The sequence below is a fragment of the Pipistrellus hanaki genome (genome assembly GCF_964339955.1).
Source record: "Pipistrellus hanaki genome assembly, chromosome: 2".
NCBI lineage: Eukaryota > Metazoa > Chordata > Mammalia > Chiroptera > Vespertilionidae > Pipistrellus > Pipistrellus hanaki.
The window spans coordinates 126,867,350-126,888,907 of record NC_140504.1 but is presented as its reverse complement, the minus strand read 5'-3'; the positions used below and the strand labels follow the sequence as shown (position 1 = coordinate 126,888,907).

At 40.3% G+C, this 21,558-nt stretch overlaps 1 protein-coding gene and 1 long non-coding RNA gene across 7 annotated transcripts in view; one reads left to right on the top strand and one right to left on the bottom strand.

The window, feature by feature from the left end:
- LOC311616863 overlaps window positions 1-21,558 on the top strand; it is a 569,237-nt gene that overhangs the window by 358,546 nt on the left and 189,133 nt on the right. The window lies entirely within an intron of this gene.
- RNF144B (ring finger protein 144B) overlaps window positions 79-21,558 on the bottom strand; it is a 167,995-nt gene continuing 146,515 nt past the window's right edge. For all 6 annotated transcript variants that reach the window (XM_084872787.1, XM_084872785.1, XM_084872786.1 and 3 more), the window contains 5 exons: window positions 21,236-21,296; window positions 13,612-13,816; window positions 11,559-11,703; window positions 5,026-5,115; window positions 79-3,882 (listed from right to left, as the gene is read on the bottom strand). In XM_084872787.1, the coding sequence (XP_084728913.1) occupies window positions 3,742-3,882; window positions 5,026-5,115; window positions 11,559-11,703; window positions 13,612-13,816; window positions 21,236-21,296 (642 nt within the window). In that variant the 3' untranslated portion in view covers window positions 79-3,741. The remainder of the gene's footprint in view (window positions 3,883-5,025; window positions 5,116-11,558; window positions 11,704-13,611; window positions 13,817-21,235; window positions 21,297-21,558) is intronic.

Sequence of the window (21,558 nt, the reverse complement as noted above, 5' to 3'; positions counted from 1 at the left end):
TAAAGGCATCCATTCATGAACAGAAAGTCTTTTAGAAGCACTGTGTAGGAAAGGAAAGGTTAAAATAATACAAACATGTTTAGATTCTGAATAATTTATAAGAGTCAATTTTGGGTTCCAAGAAGCAGTGATTTACAATACATTTAAATAAGCACTTAGATTTTTCAGACTTGGATAGGTAAAATTTTTGTGATACAGGCTACAAGAAAATTCATTATGATGCAGATTACAAGAAAATTCAAAATTATTCCTTTTTCAAAGACCTCCTTCAAAAGAGAGACTTGGAGTCCAGAACAAACATAAACCAGTAGGATGCCTAAGATTCTAAAATGTCCTTCCATATGAATTTCCTTCTCATCTCCCTATCTAGGAAAAATAATTTCCTCCTCATCTCCCTACCTAGAAGGGGCAATGGCTAGATGTTACGCCATCACAATCAATAGTTATTTCTGAATGGGTAAGTTCTTGCATCCAATTTTGGTGAAGGATTTTTTAAATTTCTATTTCAAATGGACTCTACAACTCCAAACACAAAAATATTTTGCTACAACATCCAAGCATGATCATGCAAACCCAGATTTCTTTCTAATACAGAATGAGAACCACTAGGGAAGGATAAAGCTGACAAAGGGAGGAGACAAAGTTGAACCCTTTTACTGGCAATTATCCAAAATGACAACATCAATCTAGGTTATCAAAGTTGTCAGCTCTCTCTTTTATAAACAAACTAGAGGCCCGGTGCACAAAACTTTTGCATAGAGAGGGGAGTAAGGGGCTGTCCCTCAGCCCAGCCTGAACTCTCTCCAATCTGGGATTCCTCAAAGGATGTCTGACTGCCCTCCTCTGCTGGCCTGGTCACCCCTAACTGCCCTCCCTGCTGGCCTGATCACCCACAACTGCCCTCCCCTGCTGGCCTGATCACCCACAACTGCCTTTCCCTGCGGTCCATCTTGTGTCCACATGGGGGCAGTCATCTTTGATCACATGGTGATCACATGGTGGCCATCTTGTGTGTTGAAGTGATGGTCAATTTGCATATTACTCTTTTTTTTAGATAGGAATCTCTTGATTGGCTTACATTTAAACCCTGATGCACCAGACATACTTATATTTCACCTACCAATCTGTTCCTATTGATCCTGACAATGTCACACAGGCCAATTCTCTTAGCTATTCAGGGAAGAAGTCACTGTTTCCCAGGGACTTTTCAACATTTAAAAACTTAAGTCCAGTTATTTCAAGTCTATTTGACAAACAACCCTATTCCTTATTCCCCTCTCACCTACACACACAAAAGAGCGAAGTCTGCTATCATAGTATCTCTGTGAGAAGACCATTCCTTCCAGTTTCTCCAAGGAGATAACATAGATATTTTCCTCCACTTTCACTCCATATTCAGGAGCTCCACCTTTAATAAGTCTTTTGGGTTACTTGAAATCTGCCCATTTTAAGATTCTTTGTGGAACCAAGCCTGAAGAGTTTACTGAGTAGTACCCTGCCACTACTGACATTCTTGACACAAAAATTCAATTTCAGTTGAGTCCCTGTGATTCCCCTGAGCAGTTACAAATACCTTTTACTATAATGAGGCAGTGTAAAGCAAAGCAAATTATTCAAATATATATATACATTTATACTAATATGAAATACGTTGATAGAAGAGACCATTGATTTTTTTTTTCTGAAGTGTTTTGAGTTTTAAAGGAAAATATACTTAATATTGAGAAATTTCTAATGATTAAAAATGTTTTTGGTTGGCTGCCATTCAAAAGTTTTCCCAGCATTCTCACTGATGTTCTATACAAACTGTAAATAAAAATATACATGACCAAAAGTACCATATGTATATATACATACATATATACATAGTATGTATGAATTCAAGTTCCTTAAATATGCACATCCCCACTTGGGATACATTCCATTACATAGGCAATAATAGGTCCAGGATAGCAGCAATTTAATAATGTAGTTACCCAGTTACTCAGAACATATCATAGGTCCTGATAGTTCCTGACATGGCTTCAAAGAGAGCTCTCCACTGTCACTAATACAGTTCTCATGAGGCACCAGGCTACATTGCTGATGGAAATTATGTCATCCTGTCACTGGAGAAAAAGTTATTGTCCTTTCAAAACCCGTTTTTTCAAAATCTGACTATGGTATAATGGGAAAAACAAGTCATTTTATTTCTTACATATTTGGGTTGTTTTATCAGTGCCTTGTACATACAGAAAAGTATTCAGATTGCCTTAATAGATACTAAACCTATGTGAGAAGACAGCTGTTCTGAGCTATGTTTGAAAATACAGAAATAACCTGCCAGTGTGGCTCAATTGGTTTGAACATCATCCCGTACACCGAAAGGTCATAGGTTTGATCCTCAATCAGGGTACATATCTAGGTTGTGGGTTCGATCCCTGGTCAGGGTGAGTACTGGAGGTAACTGATGATGTTTTTCTCTCTTTCTCTCTCAAAAAAATGAGGGTAAATTACATGATTATCAACCAGTATTTTTACAAACTGAGATTGCATGATGTCATTTTAAGTATTGTTTTTAAGAGTTATGAGTCTATACTTGAGTAAGTTAAGAATTTGCAACCAAAAATTTACATATATAATATGCAAAAAACCTTTAGGTTGCTTTATATTAAACAATATTAGTCACAGAAGAAAATACAGAATGGCTTTTACATAAAGATTTGTGTGTTGTATTATTGTGTGTAATAATACACACCATCATTTTATGTACCTATCCAGGCATGCCCAGTGGTCAGAAATTCTAGGTGGGAAGCAAGTTATATGGGTTCTAGATACATATGGACTTTAATACTCATATTTGGTGTGTACTTTTAGGTCTAATTCTAAATTTGGGGGTGTATGAACACATAGCTCAAGAAAGGGCCCTACTATCTATGATGCAGGTTTTGAACCTCGGCCACTCCTTCCAAATACTTCATGTAAAACAAGCTTGTAGACAGCAGCCACTGGCTCTATGAGAAGAGTTTATCACCTCAAAAAAGTTATACTTGCCAAGAAAGAGAGACTAAATTAGACCATATTGTTTTATAGGCTGAAACCCTTTTACTGGGAAGGGACAACTTCCTCTGCACAGCTGTTTCTCCTGCTTGAAGCTCAGATCACACAGGGAGAAACCTATTGTGTTTCTGCCAAGTGGCTGTGGGAATGCTGGGAAAGCACGCCCAGTAGCTGGCAGAGGCAGAGCCACCTTATCACCTCCCGAGATAAGCAGCCTACTTTATCAGTCTTACTAGAATTTCCCCTGAAATAGTCTCATCCACGGGTTTTCCCCCATGTATCCCTTGGTAGTCAAGTCAACACAGAACAGACGCTAGCTTCTCAATTATCATGTATGTTGCCAACCATGACAACACCTTTATTATATTGAATTGTTCACTCAGGCTCCTTGAATTTGGCTGAAAGTTGAACAGTCCCATGGGATCCTTCAGGTAATAAAATGATGCTGTGTTAGTTCCTTCCCAAGAACCCGAAGCTTCTGACATGCTCCACAGATGCAACCTGGACTGCAGAACCCGATTCTCTTTACACAGGAACACACACACCAGAGCTTGGCCTTTTCTGACGCCACAGGTGGGCAGGAGGCAAGTTCAAAGTCTGGACACAGAGGCACTTCCAAAATTTGGCAAGAAAAAGGAGGCGAGTTCACCATGTGGGGCTTTATCACTGTGCTATGTGGCACGCGGACACAAACGGAGATCCTTAGGTTGTGGATGGGTCATGCTTTTTCTTCTTGCCCCGGCAGCACTTGCAGACACAACAGATTATACAGGGGGAAGCCAGGAGTAGCAAGGGTGAAGTCACCAAGGCAATGAGGCCTAACCCCACAAGAATTCCAACCACCTGGAAATTTAGAAAAAAAGAAAAATATTTTAGCAGGTGAATCTTCCTATATGTATACTATACCATCAGCTATGGGTTCAGAATTCCCATTGGAACTCTAATCCCCAACATAATGATGTCTGGAAATTGGGTTCATTGGGAGGAAATTAGGACATGAGGGTGGAGTCCTCATGAAGGGATTAGTGCCCTCAGAAGAAGGGACACCAGACAGCTGGCTTCCTCTCTCTTCACCCTGTGCCATGTGAGAACACAATGAGAAAATGGCCATCTGTAAACCAACAAGAGAGTCCTCACCAGAACCCAACCCGAACCCTGCTGGCACCCTGACCTTAAACTTCCATTCTCCAGACCCATGAGAAATAAATTTCCGTCGTTTAAGCCACCCAGTCTAAAGTAATTTGTTATAGCAGCCTGAACTGACTAAGACGCCAACTCAGACACATAAAACAGTCACAATTACAAAACATTTCAGGCAGTCCCCAGCAGTGGTCTGAACTGAATAATTCAGGAAGATACCAGACACTAAATCAAAGGTGAGAAGAACAAACCAAATGCTAAGTCAGGCTCTGGCCTGGCACGAGCTTAGTATAACCATGAAATGTTGGTGTTGGCTCTCTCTCTACCTGAGTTTCCTCAACAGCCTCCTCGGGATGTTAATAATGATTACTGGTCTGTTAACACTGGCTCCTTCAAAAGAAGCATAGCCTTTATTAAATATGAAACACTATTAAAAATAAACCAGGGCTCCTTTTGAACCTGTCACATAATCACACAATGGCATGTACAGAGGGATCTAAGCCCCTGCAAGGGCTTGTCAGGTTTAGAGCACTGCCTTTCATAGCAGATGTCCCATGAAGGGCTGTGGGAAAGTCATCCCACCATCTTTTTCAGGAGGAGAGAGCATCTTCCCTCATTCCACAAGTCACTGTTATTTACTTGGCTGATCCGGTGCCCTGCACCTCCACTTATCTTTAAGAGTATTGTGCTCATGAATTAATTCCAGACCTAACCCTGCTCCAGAATTCCCCAGACACTCCTGGGCTAGAGTGGGTAAGCAGCAGTAAAGTGGGAAGGACGAACAGGCAGGTTTTCTAAGCCACTGTGAGACTGGTGTATCACATGCTTCTTTTAAGGTCAGGGTACCTGTGTTCGGTTCCAGATCACTGAGGCTCTTGAATGGCCAAGCTTATTCCTACATGGCCCTTTGTCGTAATGTCTGAGGAAAATGTCGTTCTGAAAAACAAAGAGAAAGGTTTCAGTAAGCATGCAATTTTGAATTGAGAAATGGATATTAACCACATCAGATCACCTTAGTGGAAGCAAAGGCTCTTTCTGGTACTATTAATAATGGCTTCTAGGAATTCCAAGCCCATGATTTTTAGACTCTATTTTAGTAGTTTTATATATCAGTGAAAACAGAGGATAATCAATGAGACTCTTGACTGAGTCTAATAGAGATTAATGGCCTGACCAATTATCATCAAAAGGTAGCTCTATCAGAGGTGTGATAGGAAATGAGAGGACCATGAGTGAGGCAGCTCACAGATGGTTGTAGTAAACAAGGTGATAAAATGCCAGTGGTTGAGATGGAGAAGAGGAAAATACAATCATGAGATATTAAGATAGGTAACTAACTAGTGGGGAAATAGAGATCGCAGATGGGGGGAAAGTCACTAGGCTTTGTTGAGAGAAACACCATAGAGATGGATTTTGTTGGGAGGTGATGAGTACAGTTTGGACATGTTGAACTTGAGAGATACTTAAGACATCCACACAGCAATGATAAAAGGCAGTTGGTTACATAGATGTGAATTTGGGGGTGAAGACGGGAATCAGTGTACATGGGGTAGGAAAAACCACAGAAGTAAATGAGATTACCCAGAGAGAGTGCAGACTGAGAGGCAAGCAGGCTGTTGAACACAACCATATAAGAATGGATCAAGAAAGAGCCTGGAAAAGAAACTGAGAAGAGGCCAGAAATGTAGAAGGGAAACCTGAAAAGGTAGAATCACTGAAACGGAGGTGGTCAAGATGTCAAAGGCAGCAGAGAATCTAGGTAAAATGAGGACTGAAGTTTTCCTTGGATTTTACCCAAAAGCAGCCACTCGAAGCCTTGGAAGAACACAGTCTGGGTGTGATGAAGTGGCAATCTGAGCTCGGCAATGACTGGAGGTAAGTAAGTGTCAACAGCTTGAGGTGAGTGTGCTTTGTTGGCTGCTGAACGGACAAGAGAAAAAGAATGGCTGTAAAGATGTAAACTTGAGAAGAATGTTGCATACCCACTTTTAAATGGGACACAGTTGAGTGCTTGGATAATTTAGACACTAGGGAGTGGAGAGTGGATGCTGAAGTTGGAGGAGAGAGAAGATAACTGAAGGGGACAAGTTGCCAAGGTACCCAAAGCAGATTAAGAATACCTCATCCTCCCACTGTGGACTGGGACTATCTCAACTAAATTTTTTTAGATCTAATTCATACATATTTGAGTAAAAGACTTTTTTTTCACATTCTCTTGATGTTAAAATTTAACCAGTAACAACATATTAGAAGAGTGAGTATGTTCAAAGATCAATAGACTGTAACTTTTAAATACTATCTCAAAGCCAGCATAATTAAGAGCTTTGAGAATTTATCTTTTTTAAGCAATTAGATATATTTAATTAAGTAATCCACTATACATCTTCCTCTCACTGTGTCTTCTTTTCTTTGTTTTTCCTTTACTTTTTTTTGTTTTGTTTTTTGTTTTGCCTCTTTTCTCTTCATAAGCTGCCAGAATGTGCATTTATAAAGGCTCAGTAGTGACAAAAGAGACAGAAAACTCATCTGGGATTTAACTACTGTGACTGACACATTCTTCTGATTAATAACACTTGTCTGATGCTTTTTGTTAGGTAGCTTCCTTTAAGCTTCACAGATCCCTTGAGCGGGAACCACTATTATTCCTCTGTTTTTATTTTTTGTTAATCCTCACCCAAGGACACTTTTTTCATTGATTTTTTTTTTCCATTTCTTTTTTTTATTGTCTATTTTTTATTTTTTTTACTGACATGTTTTACATATGTCTCCTTTTCCCCCAATTGACCCCCTCCCCCTCCAGCCATTCCTACCCCAGGCAAGCCCCCACCACCCCAGTGTCTGTGTCCATTGGTTATGCTAATATTCATGCATACAAGTCCTTTGGTTGCTCTCTTACCCCCTCTCCCTACCATTTGTCTCTGGATCTATTCTTGTTCATCAAATTATGTTGATCATTATATATATGCCACATATGAGTGAAATCATGTGATATTTATCTTTCATTGATTTTTAGAGAGTGAAAGGGAGGAAGAGAGAAATATGGATGTGAGAGAGACATATCAATTGATTGCTTCCCACATGTGCCCCAATAAGAGCCAGGGATTGAACCTGTAACCCAGGTATGTGCTGTTGACCGGGAAATGAAATGGTGATCCCCTGGCGGGCAGGCGGATATTCCAACCACTGAATCACACTGGCCAGCGTTATTATTCCTCTTTTAAGATGCAGTCATTGTGCCTAGTCACCCGATGGGAAGGGGCAGAGGCAAGAGTCAAGTAAAGTGCTCCTCTACCCCACCAAGGTGCCCCAGACCTTAGAATCTAAGATGTCAGTGGGCTGATCTGACGAGCTAATTGATGGTTGCAAATGCCATACGCAACCTTTCCTGAGGCCACAGGAGAGCTTCCTGCAGCTGAGGTTTGGGTGGGATGTTGTCTAGGTGGACACCACTCAAAGTGCGGTCATCACTCCATCAGCTCCACTGTCTTAGAAATAGAGGCTCTCAGGGCTCACCGCAGACTTCTGAAGTGGGGCATAGTATCTACGCTTTAACATACCTTCCATTTGTTTCCGATGTTCACTGTCATTTTAGAACCATTACTTTATAAAATTTAGGTTAGAATGGCATTTCTCAACCTGTGTTCCTTAGGAAAGTAGTGTCCTGAGATCCAGTGGTGGTTCTGGGTGTTCCCTGGTAAGGTCAAGTTAAGTTTTGGGGAAAGCTGCATCAAGAGGGGGTAGAGTGTATTGTTAGTGTGTCTGTGGAGCCTGTTTATTTAACCTAGCAAGTCTCAAACACATTAAATTATAGATATTTTGGGGGGCAAGTTCTCTTGCGAAAGTTTCCAGGAGATATTGGTCTAGGCTGGAGTGACCTTAGGGACAGCTAAGGATACCCTTCCCTCCCTGTGAGCAAATAGAAGGTGGCAGTGCTAGTACTCAGCTTTTATAGTTCACATCTGCCATGAAGCTTTGATGAACTTTTAAGGTGACACCGGCAAGTACAACCAAGTAGATGCCAAACTCGCTGAAACACACATTATATGAAATAAGTACTTTTGATTCTAGAATTAGAATAAAAATTACTGTGTCTTCTTAAATGAGATTTTTTTCGGAATAGCATTACAGTTACCTTACAGAGCACCTGATAAAGTGTTAAGGGCACATAAGAATGACACGGATTTTCAGTCACTGTGTGAGATTTTTTACCTTTTTCATTTTCCAGTTTGGGACTTTTTCCCTCCTATATCTGAAATGATTGTAAAATAGATTTTTGTGGGAGTTTTAAAAACTCTATCAACATATTTTTTGGGGCATTATAAAGCCCCATCCACAGAAGTATATGTGAAAGCACACAAAACGGTACAGGTTTCAATGATTTTAATACTACTATTAAGTTATTCAATTTTTGCTTGTCTCGTGATTAACCATTTTTAAAGTTTGTACATAGGTAATAATACTTTGTTACCTATGTACAAACTTTAAAAAATGGTTAATAAAGGGAAAACTGTAGGACAATCAGAGGTGAAGAATTCGGATTCTGTCTTTTGTATGTTTCTCATCTGTATTCACTTCCTGCACTGGCTTTTGTACTTAGCGCTTTTTTCTTTACAAATGCTCTCTCACCACTCTGAAGTCTGCTGGCTGTACATCTTGAACATGCTTATTATATCTTGCTCATTATGGGAAAAGGAAAATTCTGTAAGTTTGTGCTCTGCTAACGGTAGCTATTAATTACTCTATGAGTTATCTATTTTTGTAGCCACTGTGGTCTATCATATCTTACTAATTGTAAAAGGGAGGGAGATACCAGAAGAGGAAATTAATTTGCACAATTTCAGCCAATCTGTGAATGTAAAAACTACACTGTTGCTCTGCTATAACCCAATCTACTATAATGTGGAGAAATTATTTATCTTTAAATTCATCCTAGCAGGTGGAGTTGAGCTAAACTCCTTCTGGTTTTCCTTTGAACTCTTTAACTATAACAAGGCCCATGGCATCGGCCCAAGGAGTGGTGAGATGCCAATGTTTTTCCATTAATTCTAATATAAGAAATTTTTTTACTTTCACGTATATTTGTTTACATGTGGGTATCATTGAAAAGCTTGGTTTAATACACATTTAAACTGCCCCCAAAAAGAAAGAACACGGAGCTTCATGCAATGACAGGAATACTTTATCCTCTGAAACAGCAGGGATGAGGATCAAGGCAGGAACACTCTTAATGCCTGAGAAAAACTCAAAATCACTGTTTGGTGTCTGTATAGGGACTGGATTTTGGACAATCACCCTTCTCCTAAACCCATACTCTACCACTTTCCTATAAACAAGGATCAACACCACATCTGACATGGAACACTTGTCTACAAAAAAAAACATCATTACCAAAAAGGCAATGCTGCAGGCTAAAAGCGAGAAAATGAGGTCACAGAGAACAATGACCAGAAAACCATGCTGCGTATCCAGCCACCTGGCATCTGGGCCGTTTAGTCTCTGAGTCCTGGAACAGTCAAGTGATGGAACAGTGTGTTCTTGCAACTCCATGCCACAAACACATTTCGGCCGGAGGATGGAGAGATCTGGCGCACACATTTACTCCCTGATATTCTGGCTTCCTGAAGAGAACCTCATGGGCCCAGCCTGCTTGTGGATCTGAACCCAATTAATATTCTGGTGAAACATGGAAGAAAATAAAATAAAAAAGACTTCTTTCATTTGTAAAGCATCGAATCCTCTTCTAGAACAGGACTCCTCTGGATTTATGAGAGGTCTCCACTATCAAACTTAATGGTAATTCAAGGAGTATAATAGAATTAAAAAAAAAAAAAAAAGAAAAGAATGAAAATATTTCTCTCAACCTGAACTGCTAAACTTCTAGAGACTAAAAGGTCAATTTTCTCCTCCCCAATTTATACCTCTTCTTGAAAAACTGACATAAAACTAATTAAGATTCCTATTCATAGATGTCATCCTAAACAACTTACCAAATTTTCAGTTAAAAACCAGGCACATGGGGGCCAGCATGCATTCCTTATCAATTGCACACACACTGCAACTGCGTATGATACTAAAGCACTAAAAGACTTGCTTGTTGAATTGAAGCAAACTGAACAATTAATACGGCCAACTGATAAAAGAATGGCCACCTACCCATGACTGAGGGCTTACACTGATATGGACATATGTTAGGGTTAGGGTTAGGGTTAGGTCCAACTTGCCCAAATTGGGAATACCTGTAAACAGCTTAGGCTGCCTTTAACTTTAAAACACTGTAATTGAAAACAGCAGAATGAATTCTCAACAATTCTTTACACCATCTTTTAACTCTGGGGTTAGTTACCATTAGCCTTAGCACAGGACTGAATGAAACTCCACCTGAATTTGAGAAGACATGCTTCATGAATGGTTAGGAAAAAGAACAATGAGACCAAACCTCTTTGTCTAGAAGGGAATCATGACAAAACAGTAGCAATGCCTCTGCCATGCCAATTGAATGAGACAGTTACTTGAGAGACACCATTGATTTGAGTGGCTTTTTTTTCTTTAAATTCAAAAAGAGGAAAACAACCTAATGGCAGTAGGCAGCCAAGTGCCCCCTAAAGAAGCCTATGGCATTTCCCCAGAACTTGTGAAAATGTTACCTTACATGGCAAAAGGGATCTTTCAAGTGTGTTTAAATTAACACCTTGACATGGGGGAGATTATCCTGTGTTGTCCAGAGGGACCCAATCTAATCTCACTGGTCCTTAACGGTAGAGAAGCTCTCCCAGCAATGGTCAGAGGGAATGGCTCCGAAAGCTATGCCTATAAAATAAGGGTCGAGGAATGTGATGTTACAGCCTGTGAAGACTGAGAAAGAGGCCACGAGCCAAGGAATGCAGGCAGCCTCGAGGAGCTGGACAAGGCCAAGAAATGGATTCTCCCCTACAGATTACAGAAGGAATGCACCCCAAGGACACCTTGATCTTAATCCAGTGAAACCCACATTCGACTTCTAATGTTCGGAGCTAAAGGTAAGAAATTTGTGTCATTTTCAGCCAAAATGTTGTGCTCATTTTTTTTTAAAAATAGCAACATAAAACTAATACACTAACAGTCCTTTACAAGATAGAATGAAACAATGCCCCCAAAGCAGAAAATGTCCCTAAAACAAAAGCTTGCCTTTTAAAGCAAAGGTGACATACCTAAGGTAATCGAAAAGAGGTGTAGTGGATATCTAAACTAGCAGGCTCGGGAAGTCTCATTAAGAAAAATAAATTTGGGGGCAGGACAAAAGCAGGCTCCATGTTTTGAAAGGAAAGGCTGTGGGACACTGCTGTTGCACAGGTACAGGATGGAGAAAGATGGAGAAAGAGAGTCTTCCACGTGGAACTTACATCCAGGTTCTGCAGACAGTACCAGCAAAACGTGTGCTTGCAGTTCTTGCACATCATCTGAGCACAGCCTTCGTTGCGTTCGATATAAACCCGGCAAAACGGGCACTGCTTAATGGGGGCGTCTGCATCTGTCCCAAAGAGGGCCCTAGAAACACAGCGGATGAGAAATCATTGGGTGGGAATGGAGAACGCTGCCTGATTTTTTAAAGTCAGTACCACAAGGGTGTACACTAACCAGACCTATGGTGAGAATAAGCTAAATATGATGGATAAATAATGCCCTTCTAACTCAATTTTATGGCCAGCAATTGGATCTCCTAAGGCTCCTGATGTTTAGGTCGTGAACTCTTTGCAATATGTGCTTAATTCACACCCTCAAGGGAAAAGGGTGGGGGTAAAAATAGGTGTGACAGAAATTATTAGTTGTTCCGATAACTCAAAACAAAACAAAACAAAAATACCTTAATTCATTTACTAGTATCGTTTGGCTTTGAGTGGATTATATCATCGTATTTTCCCACAACTGATTTAATTCATTGTTTTTGCTCAATTAGTATTTCATTCTCTGAGCACACACTGAATAAAAAGTGCAAGAAATCTGCTACACAGCAGAAAAACTAGCTCAGGATCTGATGGGGCATAGATAATCCATCTAATAAGCTGTTTAAATAAACAAATGAAAGAGACTATGGAGAGTCGATAATCAATATTTTAAAGTAGTCATTGAAAAGACCTGCTCCAAACAGATAGATAGGCCAACACAGGTCACGGCTCAGAGGGACACAGAAAAGAGGGGAGCAAAAGGGGAAGAGGGTGTGGCAGGGAAGGCTAGATGAGCCACAGCACTGGGCAGCACTTCAGCTACTGTTCATCAAAACCCACACCCAGCCCAGAGACACCCACTTCACAGGGTTATAAAAACTATGACAGAATTTGGTACTCAGAATAACCTCATAGAGCAGTGGGACAGTTACTATTTTAATTATCTCCCCCATTTTGTTTTTCAAATAGAGAAACATCCCATAGGGTGTGAGTGGCTTGCATGAGGTCACACGGATGCCAAATGACAATGTCAGAACTCAGTCCTTCTCCCTCTGGGATCTTTACATCGTCCTGTGACACCCGGGACCTTACTGTGGTGGCAGCGACAATGGAGGAGGCACTGGCTAAAAGGGCACATGCCTGCCCTGTGTACTGGATCTGTTTTCCCTCGGGTTTGTTTGGTCTGAGATTCAAGCACAGTATCACAGCCAGGTAGCACTGCTGTTCCTGAAGAATGGCTCTACACATTCTCAGGGCACTGAGGGCTAAGCCAACCGGACTGCAACACTGGCATTTCTGTTCTTGCTGGTGCAGAACAGCCATAGCCTCAAGCTAAGCAAGGGATCAAACACAAAGGCCTCTCACTCCAGGCCCTGCGGCTGCCATGAAACCCTCCCCACTGAAAGGTACAGATTTAATTGCTTCTCATCATAGCAGAATCTCAACCTTGGCACCACCTTTTCAAAGCATCAAGGACTGAGAGATAAGCTCTTTTCCTCTAGCACCTATGAATTTAGCACTGGGCCATACTGAAGGCTGTTTCTGCCGCTGTATTCTCCCTGATATGATTGGCACACCTCAGGAGCTGGCAATTTAGTTAGGGGAGAAAATTTCTGCACACTTTGCAATCAGGAAGCATGAGGTATGTCCATAGCTGGCGGGTCTGATATCAAGCAAATGGCTGTGGACAAGCTAAGACTTCCAACTGAGAACCAGTGGACCATATGACTCTCTAATTACAGGGAAATCAAAACTCATACAAACTCTCATTTCAGCAGTATCTGAAAGACGCTCTGGGGTAAATAATTAAAATCCCTCTAGAAATGCTTTTGTGGATTAGTCTTTGTTAACAACTTACCAGTCTTAAGACACTTCTCAGCAAGTGTTGCAGGCAAATAGTGATTATCTAATTTCCATCACAAGATAACTCCTTCTCCAAGCAACATATTTTGTGTTTCTGAGAAAACTAGTGAATAATCCCAAATACCACTTTTTTTTTTTTTTTTCTTACCCGTGCTCTGTTGGCAAGACGATAGGCTGACTGTCTCTACAGGAGACCTCGGCGTGCCAAGCATCCTTGCAACATGAGCAGAACTTCAGGTGGCAGGAAGGGCACTCCACCAGCACAGGCTGTCCTGGGTCACCTGACACAACGGGGCACACAGTCTGACAGTCTGCGACGGGGCACCACGTTCGGTAGGGGTCCAGGTGAACTTCTGAAGCATAAAGAAAGGGAATGTGATGGTCTATCTGCCTTGCATTCAAACTCAAGGCTTTCTCCCCTTCACTTATTCTCTTTTACAAGCTCACATTTATGGAAGTTTAGTACAACCAAGGGCAGTGATTTCTTCACAATGGATCCAAACCTAAAAGGTCAGTCAGCCTTGCCACAGTTCCCAGAGTATGTGCTAATGGAATAGGTCACCACTGCCCTTATCTATATCTATATCTATATCTATATCTATACACCTATATATCTCTATATAAGCCGAAGTGACCATTACAACAGAATGAATAGAACGACCGGTCGCTATGATGCGCACTGACCACCGGGGGGAAGACACTCAATGCAGGAGTTGTCCCCAGCCTGTAGGCCCCGATCACAGGCCTGGTTCCCCCCAACTGCCCTCCCCTGCTGGCCATCTTGTGGTGGTCATCTCATATCCACAGGGGAGCAGCTATCTTGATCTTGTGTGTTGGAGTGATGGTCAATCTGCATATTACTCTTTTATTAGATAGGATAGAGACCTGGTGCATGGGTGGGGGCCAGCTGGTTTGCCCTGAAGGGTGTCTCAGATCAGGGTGGGGGTTCCCTTGGGGCTTGGGGCAGCCTGAGTGAGGGGCCTGAGGTGGTTTGCAGGCCAGCTACGCCTCCTGGCGACCCAAGCGGAGGCCCTGGTATCTGGAATTTATTTACCTTCTACAATTGAAACTTTGTAGCCCGGAGTGAAGCCAAGCCTTCTGCTTGCTCTGTGACTGCAGCCATTTCTGTTGAAATTTATTTACCTTTTATAATTGAAACTTTGTAGCCTTGAGTGGAGACTTAGGCCAGGAAGGGCAGACAGAAAGCTTGGCTTCCTCCATTGCGGCGGAAACACCTCCCTCCTGCTCTCTGTGGCTGTAGCCATTTTGGTTGGGTAATTTGCATGCTCACTTTGATTGGCTGGTGGGTGTGACTTGTGAGTATAGTGGAGTGATGGTTAATTTGCATATTATCTATTATTAGTTAGGATGACCTTCAGGGAACATATCACATGAAAAATGATGTTATTTGGCCGAAACCAGTTTGGCTCAGTGGATAGAGTGTCGGCCTGTGGACTGAGGGTTTCCAAGTTCGATTCCGGTCAAGGGCATGTATGTAGGTTGCGGGCACATCCCCAGGAGGGGGTGTGCAAGAGGCAGCTGATCGATGATTCTCTCTCATCAATGTTTCTAACTCTCTCTTCCTCTCTGTAAAAAAAATCAATAAAATATATTTTAAAAAAAAAAAATGATGTCATTTGAAGGGTAGAATAGCCCCCCTTTTTTTTCTGAACCAGTGTTCAAGGTGGGACAAAAGTAGATTTATAGTTGTGAGTATGAGGATCACAGAGTTTATTCTTGTGTTATTTGCTATTATATGATTTTCCATGTGAACAATTATAAATCTACTTTTGCCCCACCCTGTATTTTACAAATTTTGAACTTATGAGATTCTAGTTTTATGTCTCTTAAGGACTGTGATTCTTGAAAATTTCCACCCATGAGGCAAAGAAACCCAAAGGGAGATACAAAAAGAAAATGAAACCATTAAGTATGAGCTTGGTTTTAAAGGTAATAATTTTACAAATTCAGTATCAGAGGGAAAAAGTCCAGTTAACACTGTCACCATTAATGCTTGCCTAGAAAAGGCAATAATTGGATCTATGGTTTTCATAAAAAAGAGCATCCTTAAACATATTTTCTTATTTAATTCTGGGGGACAGGGATTGGAGCTTGATGGGCCAAATATAATCAGAAATGGGAAACCTATGATTCATAGATCCTCAGACTCCAAGAAAGATGGCCCGTCTAAGATCCCTAAAATTTTGGGACAGGCTGGTTAGAAAATCAAAGGGATAATGACACACAAACGTTCCAAGGTCTTACCTTGTATTTCCATACCATTTATTATTTTCATCCAAACTCTTAATAACTGTTTCATAAATACTAAGCCCAAAGCAATGTAGGGTGGTATATAACTTAGAACTAAGGACTCCCAGATCAAATATCCACTCACCATCCATTTTAAATCATAGGTCTTTTCAAGTCTGATGACAGAACCATGAATAAGCAGCCAACCTACACATGGTTTTGATCTGAAAGCTTTCCAATTTTTACCCAAATAATACCAAAAAAAAAGATAGAGAGATTTACATATGTAATAAAGCATTCCAACTTGACAAGGAGCTAAGTGAGCAGAGGGAGAGTCACATGTGATTACTTGGGAATAGTAGTCAAGGCCTGATCACAGATTATGATAATAAGGACTAACAAGATGAGGAGCCATTGATGGAAGGGCCTGATAAGATTGCCATTTGTAGAAGATTACTCTGGCTACTGTAGGAAGAACAGGTGCTAATGGTACAAAGTGGCAACAGAGAGATCTATTATGAGACTAGAGTAGTCATATAACCTAAGGTGATACACGGGATTCTATAAAACACTATTACTATTAGGATAAATTCAATTCTACTTCCTGGCTTTTGGCCTAGGAAACAGTAATTATGCAGAGAAACAAAATGCACCCTATCCAAAATATTGAAGGTCTAGTTTCTTCCCCCTTCAAATTTCTTTTCCAGAGCTGGCAAAAAAAACAACAAAAAACTAATGAATATTCAATTAATTTCTTCTGCACTGGCAGTGATGAACACTTTATGTTGCTTTGAGAAGGAGAAATGTTCAGAAATCTAGAAATAGAGAAACCAGGAGTCTGTGTAAATCAGCCCCTAACTAGTAGTGCCACAAACACTTTAATATGAACACAATTTCAAAGTGATTAGTTGTAACATATTTACCATCAGAGATGGACAAATTCACAGACTTGCACTGGAGTGCACTTATGAAAATGAATGAATTACTGAAGTAAGGCTCCATGACTATTTGATCTTAAGACTCTGCTTGTTCATGCAATTTTTGCAAGGCAGGAAATGCTATTTAAACTGCTTTCTACTTCTGTATTCTGACAATTATTGGGAAGCAGAAACATTCTAAGAAAATAAAACTGCCGTGAGACCTAAACACCATATCTGACATCAATAACCATTTTCACTTTTCAAAAATTGAACTCAGGGCCCTTTGGTTTACCCACCCGAACTATACCACATATGTAGTTTGTTTCTTACTCTGTAGTATATTCTCTCAGCTCAGCTCACATGAGTGCTTTCTGTGCCATCCTCTACATTTGTGAGGCTGTGCCCATACAGACATCACATGAGTTCTTATTATTGTGGGGAACACCATGCCCCCAAGCTAATTTGATTACCAGCTGAAATAAATAAAACTGTTTTAATTTTTATGACCCACTGCATTTTTAATTATGCCAAAGTTAATTTGCTTTCTGATATCTCATAGAAAAAGGTTTTCTGAAGATAGTTAAAATGCAATTGAATTAAACTTATCAGCATTAACATCTGCTCTAGGAAATACACTCAAGCAGAGGTGGCCATCAGCACAGGGGTTGCTCTCAAGATAGTTGAAGACAACCACAGAATTTCAAACCTGGAAACAACTTTTTAAGTTACCTAGTACCCACAGAAGTTAGGAGTTTGTATAATGGGGTTAATGAATATATGATGGGGTCACGCCTTTTTTAACTCCTAAAATATCATTAACTATAATCATGCTACTAAATAGATTTTCATTTTCACTATCACCATGGGAACATTTTCTCTTCCAAGCAGCAACTCTGAATGCTTCCTCTCAAGTCATGATCTCCTTGGAGGTGGTCAGAGAAAGGGGATTCATGCGTATAGTAAGTGTATACTGCAGGGAGAAAATGAATATATATAAGGTGGTATGAAGGAATTAGCACTGATTATCAAATTTCTATACAACACTCTAGAACCTCGGATGATGAGAATGGAAACATGCTGGAAAAACTTGGGAATAAGTTGAAAAAAAAACAGAAGTAAACTTGTTAATTACATTATACACTCAGTCTAAGGTATGATTCTGGAAGATGCTTTCTTATTTTAGTTCAGAAAACTGGGGGAAAGGGAAGTTTTAGTGGTGGTAGTAATTAATAACAACAATAACAATAAGCTGTGATAATTTACTGAATGCACACTGTGACCCACACACAATATTTACTTATTCTCTACAACAGCCCTATAGTAATCATTCCATTTTACCCCCATTTTATAGATGAGGAGACAGAAGTGTGCACAGGAAGTGGCACTTAACAATGTGCCTCTCCTTCGAGACTTTAGAAATTTCATCCTACATGCAGATAAATGTCTTCCCTGAAGATAATTTAAATTTTCCAAAGAAAACTGAAACATCGAGAGGGTGCTATTTTAGATTTACAACTGATCATCAGGGATGAACTGCATGGTAAAGTAGAGGAAGCATGAAGCTAAGAAAGTGTTATCACCAGGAAGCACAAAATAGGTTAGGGAGGAAACCCTAGACTTAATCCTTTACTTACCACAAACCACCAGAAAGGCAGACTCAAAAAGAAAACACACACACACACACACACACACACACACACCCTCCCACACACACACAATAAGAACAGGCTTGTAATCAGAAACTATAAAAATGAAGATGACTAATGAGAGATGGGAGGTGTTAAAAAAACAAAACACTGAACTAATGATTAGGTCATTAAGTGTCACAGTCTTTTCTTTTCTTTTTTTTTTTTAAGCCCTAGAAGACATCAAATAACCACACAGGGACCTCTGGTAAGACAAAACCTTACTGCTCAGGCACAAAAGATGGGGTGGGAGCATTTCACCAAGGACAAATAAAAGAATGAGATTAAACCTGAAGAGCCATGTCATAAATGTTGTGACTTAAAAATGAAAGGAGGCTTGTGAAAAAATGCTGAGAACAAGAGGGCTTTCAAGGAAAGATGAACGCAGCCTCTGGAACTGCACTTAGTACTTAGTGCAGAATAGATGCTCACTACATAAAAATGTAGGTATTGACTATATGAGTGAATATGATAGGATGAGCAGATAACAGGAAAACAAATTCTCATTTTACTTCACTTTTTTATAAAGAAGAACAATCTGGCACTTAAAATATTTGTTTCTAACAACTATATGAAAATACAACTAGCCAAGAATAGACACCTTAACCTATCAGGGAACTAAAGGAACTTGCAGTTATAGTAAGTAAAACAATGTTACAAAAATAGAAATAGTCCTTAAGGATATTAATGGATAATCTTAACCCAATTTTTGAAGAAGAAAAAAATTCTTTTGAAAAAGTAGAATCTGGAAACAAGAGTAAAACAAACTTCTAGCATTAATCATCAGACATGTGATTTGAGTAGCAGTAGAAAGTAAAGCAGTAAAAAAAAAAAAAAAAAGGGGGGGGGGAAATCAGTAATCACTAGCACATGCCAAATCCAGTCCCTAATATTGGAAGACTGATACAGAAAGGGAAAGCCACAAACACAGCAATAGCCAATGGAAAGTCACGGATAGATGCAAAGTGGATTCATAGAATAATGGAACAATTCTAAATGGTGTTTCTCTGCTTTGTGTAAACAGAGGTGATTTGAACTCATTCAACAGATTTTCTTCCCCACAAAGACTTAGTCAAGTGTGAAGTAGAGGACAGTTAAAATACAGGATGATGCCTGGCAGTGTAGCTCAGTGGTTGAGCATTGACCTATGAACAGGAGGTCAGTTTTTATTCTGGGTTCAGGCACATGACTGGGTTGTGGGCTTGCTCCCCAGTAAGGGGCATACAGGAGGCAGCCAATCAATGATTTTCTTTCATCACCGATGTTTCTATCTCTGTATCTCTCTCTCTCCCTATCCCCACCTCTCTGAAATTAATAAAAAAAAAATTTTTTTTTTTAAAAAGAAACACAGATGACAAACTAAAAACTGAGAAAAGAACTTGGTATGCAATACAGGTGGCCCTCGTGCCCTCATGCAATGCCCTCATTTCATCACAAGATAGTTGCCCCCACGTTGTCATAAGATGGCCACCCCCATGTCATCACAAGATGGCTGCCCCCAAGTCATCACAAGATGACCGCCACAAAATGGCTGGCAGAGGAGGGCAGTTGGGGGCAATCAGGCTGGCAGGGGAGGGCTGTTGGGGGCAATCAGGCTGGCAGGCAGAAGTGGTTAGGAGCAATCAGGCAGGCAAGCAGGAGAGTGGTTAGGAGCCAGCAGTCCCAGATTGTGAGAGGGATGTCCAACTGCCAGTTTAGGCCTGACCTCCAGGCCTAAACTGGCATTCAGACATCCCCTAAGGGGTCCCGGATTGGAGAGGGTGCAGGCTGGGCTGAGGGACAAACTCCCCCATCCCCTTACACGAATTTCATGCACCGGGCCTCTAGTAATTTTTATAATCAAGACCTCAAAATTGCCTAGCCAATAAATCTTGCATTTGAGGTGAATATGAAGTATATTATGTAACAATGACACATGTACAACTGAGAAAGAGTATCCCAATCAAATAAACTTCATTGTGTAGCACTGATTTAACTTAAATTTACTTAAAATGTCTATTTTCTAACATAATTATTCCTTCTTGTTTACATTTTAGGGTTAGCTAAAATGACTTTTTATAAATGCCCAAATGGGTAAAATAGTAAATTTTATGTTAGACATATTTTACCTCAATATAAAACTATAGAATTTTTTAAATGTTTTATAGTTGAGGAAGCTTAGACACCATCTATGTGATCCCAAGCAAATTTCAACTTCTTCAATTGTAAGTTTCTGTATCTATAAAATAGGAATAATAAAGTCAATTGTCAATTCATGGGGATCTCTAGTGAGGCATCTGTTTAAAACTTGTGAGAAAAAATAAATTCCATGTATGAGTAAAACTATGTGATTTTCTTACAATGCCTCAAAGCAGAGATGTGCAAGAGTACCTACAAAAGACAGTCTGGCTACAAAGCCTGCCCAACTTGATTGTAACCAGACTGACTACATTATCATATCTAATGAAGGAATAAGCCAATCACACATAGGGATGAACACTACAAGAGCATCCAAAAGTCCCAGTCACTAAGCAAAGTCCATTGACATCTATCCATGCACTTTCTGGAGAAAAGTGAGCCTTGGCCAATGATTTTCCATGTGTGCCTCACGTATGGGAAGGTTATTACTGCTGTAAAGATGGATGTGGCTGTGAAATGCATATTACCCCCTCTCCTTTCCTCTCTCTCTAAAATCAATAAAAACATATCTTTAAAAACCAATATAAGGAAAGTTCTCTTTCCTACTAGTCTGAATTTTCTCTGGCTGTGGCTGAGAGAGTTGAAATTGTACATTGCAATTACAGTTTTCCCCTTTCCAAGCACCCTCGTGGCTTTGTTGACAGCCCGCAGCTGCCTTAGCCTTCCATGCAGGTTAGCGGAAAGATGACAGGTGTCAAACCACATTTACCATCGGGATGAAAAGAAGATGCATACATACCTCGTTCAAATTTCAACCGCTGATAAAGCTGGAATTGATCCACAGGTACCAAACAGGCAATCTGAAACCAGACACATTACAAAGATGAGATTTCAGTCACCCCAGAGGCCCAAATTGCCAGCCTTATGATTTCTCCTTGTTTGGCTTACTGTATCATCTCTATACAAGTTGTTTGCAAATGTCTTTGGTGCAGTAACACAAGCAGCAATCCCTGAGTCATCCCCAACCATCTGCCATGGCTAGGAGTCGCTCAAGGCACCAGTTACAGAACTGACTGATCACCTTCCATTCTGCAGTCAGCAGCTACTAAGACCAAACAACAA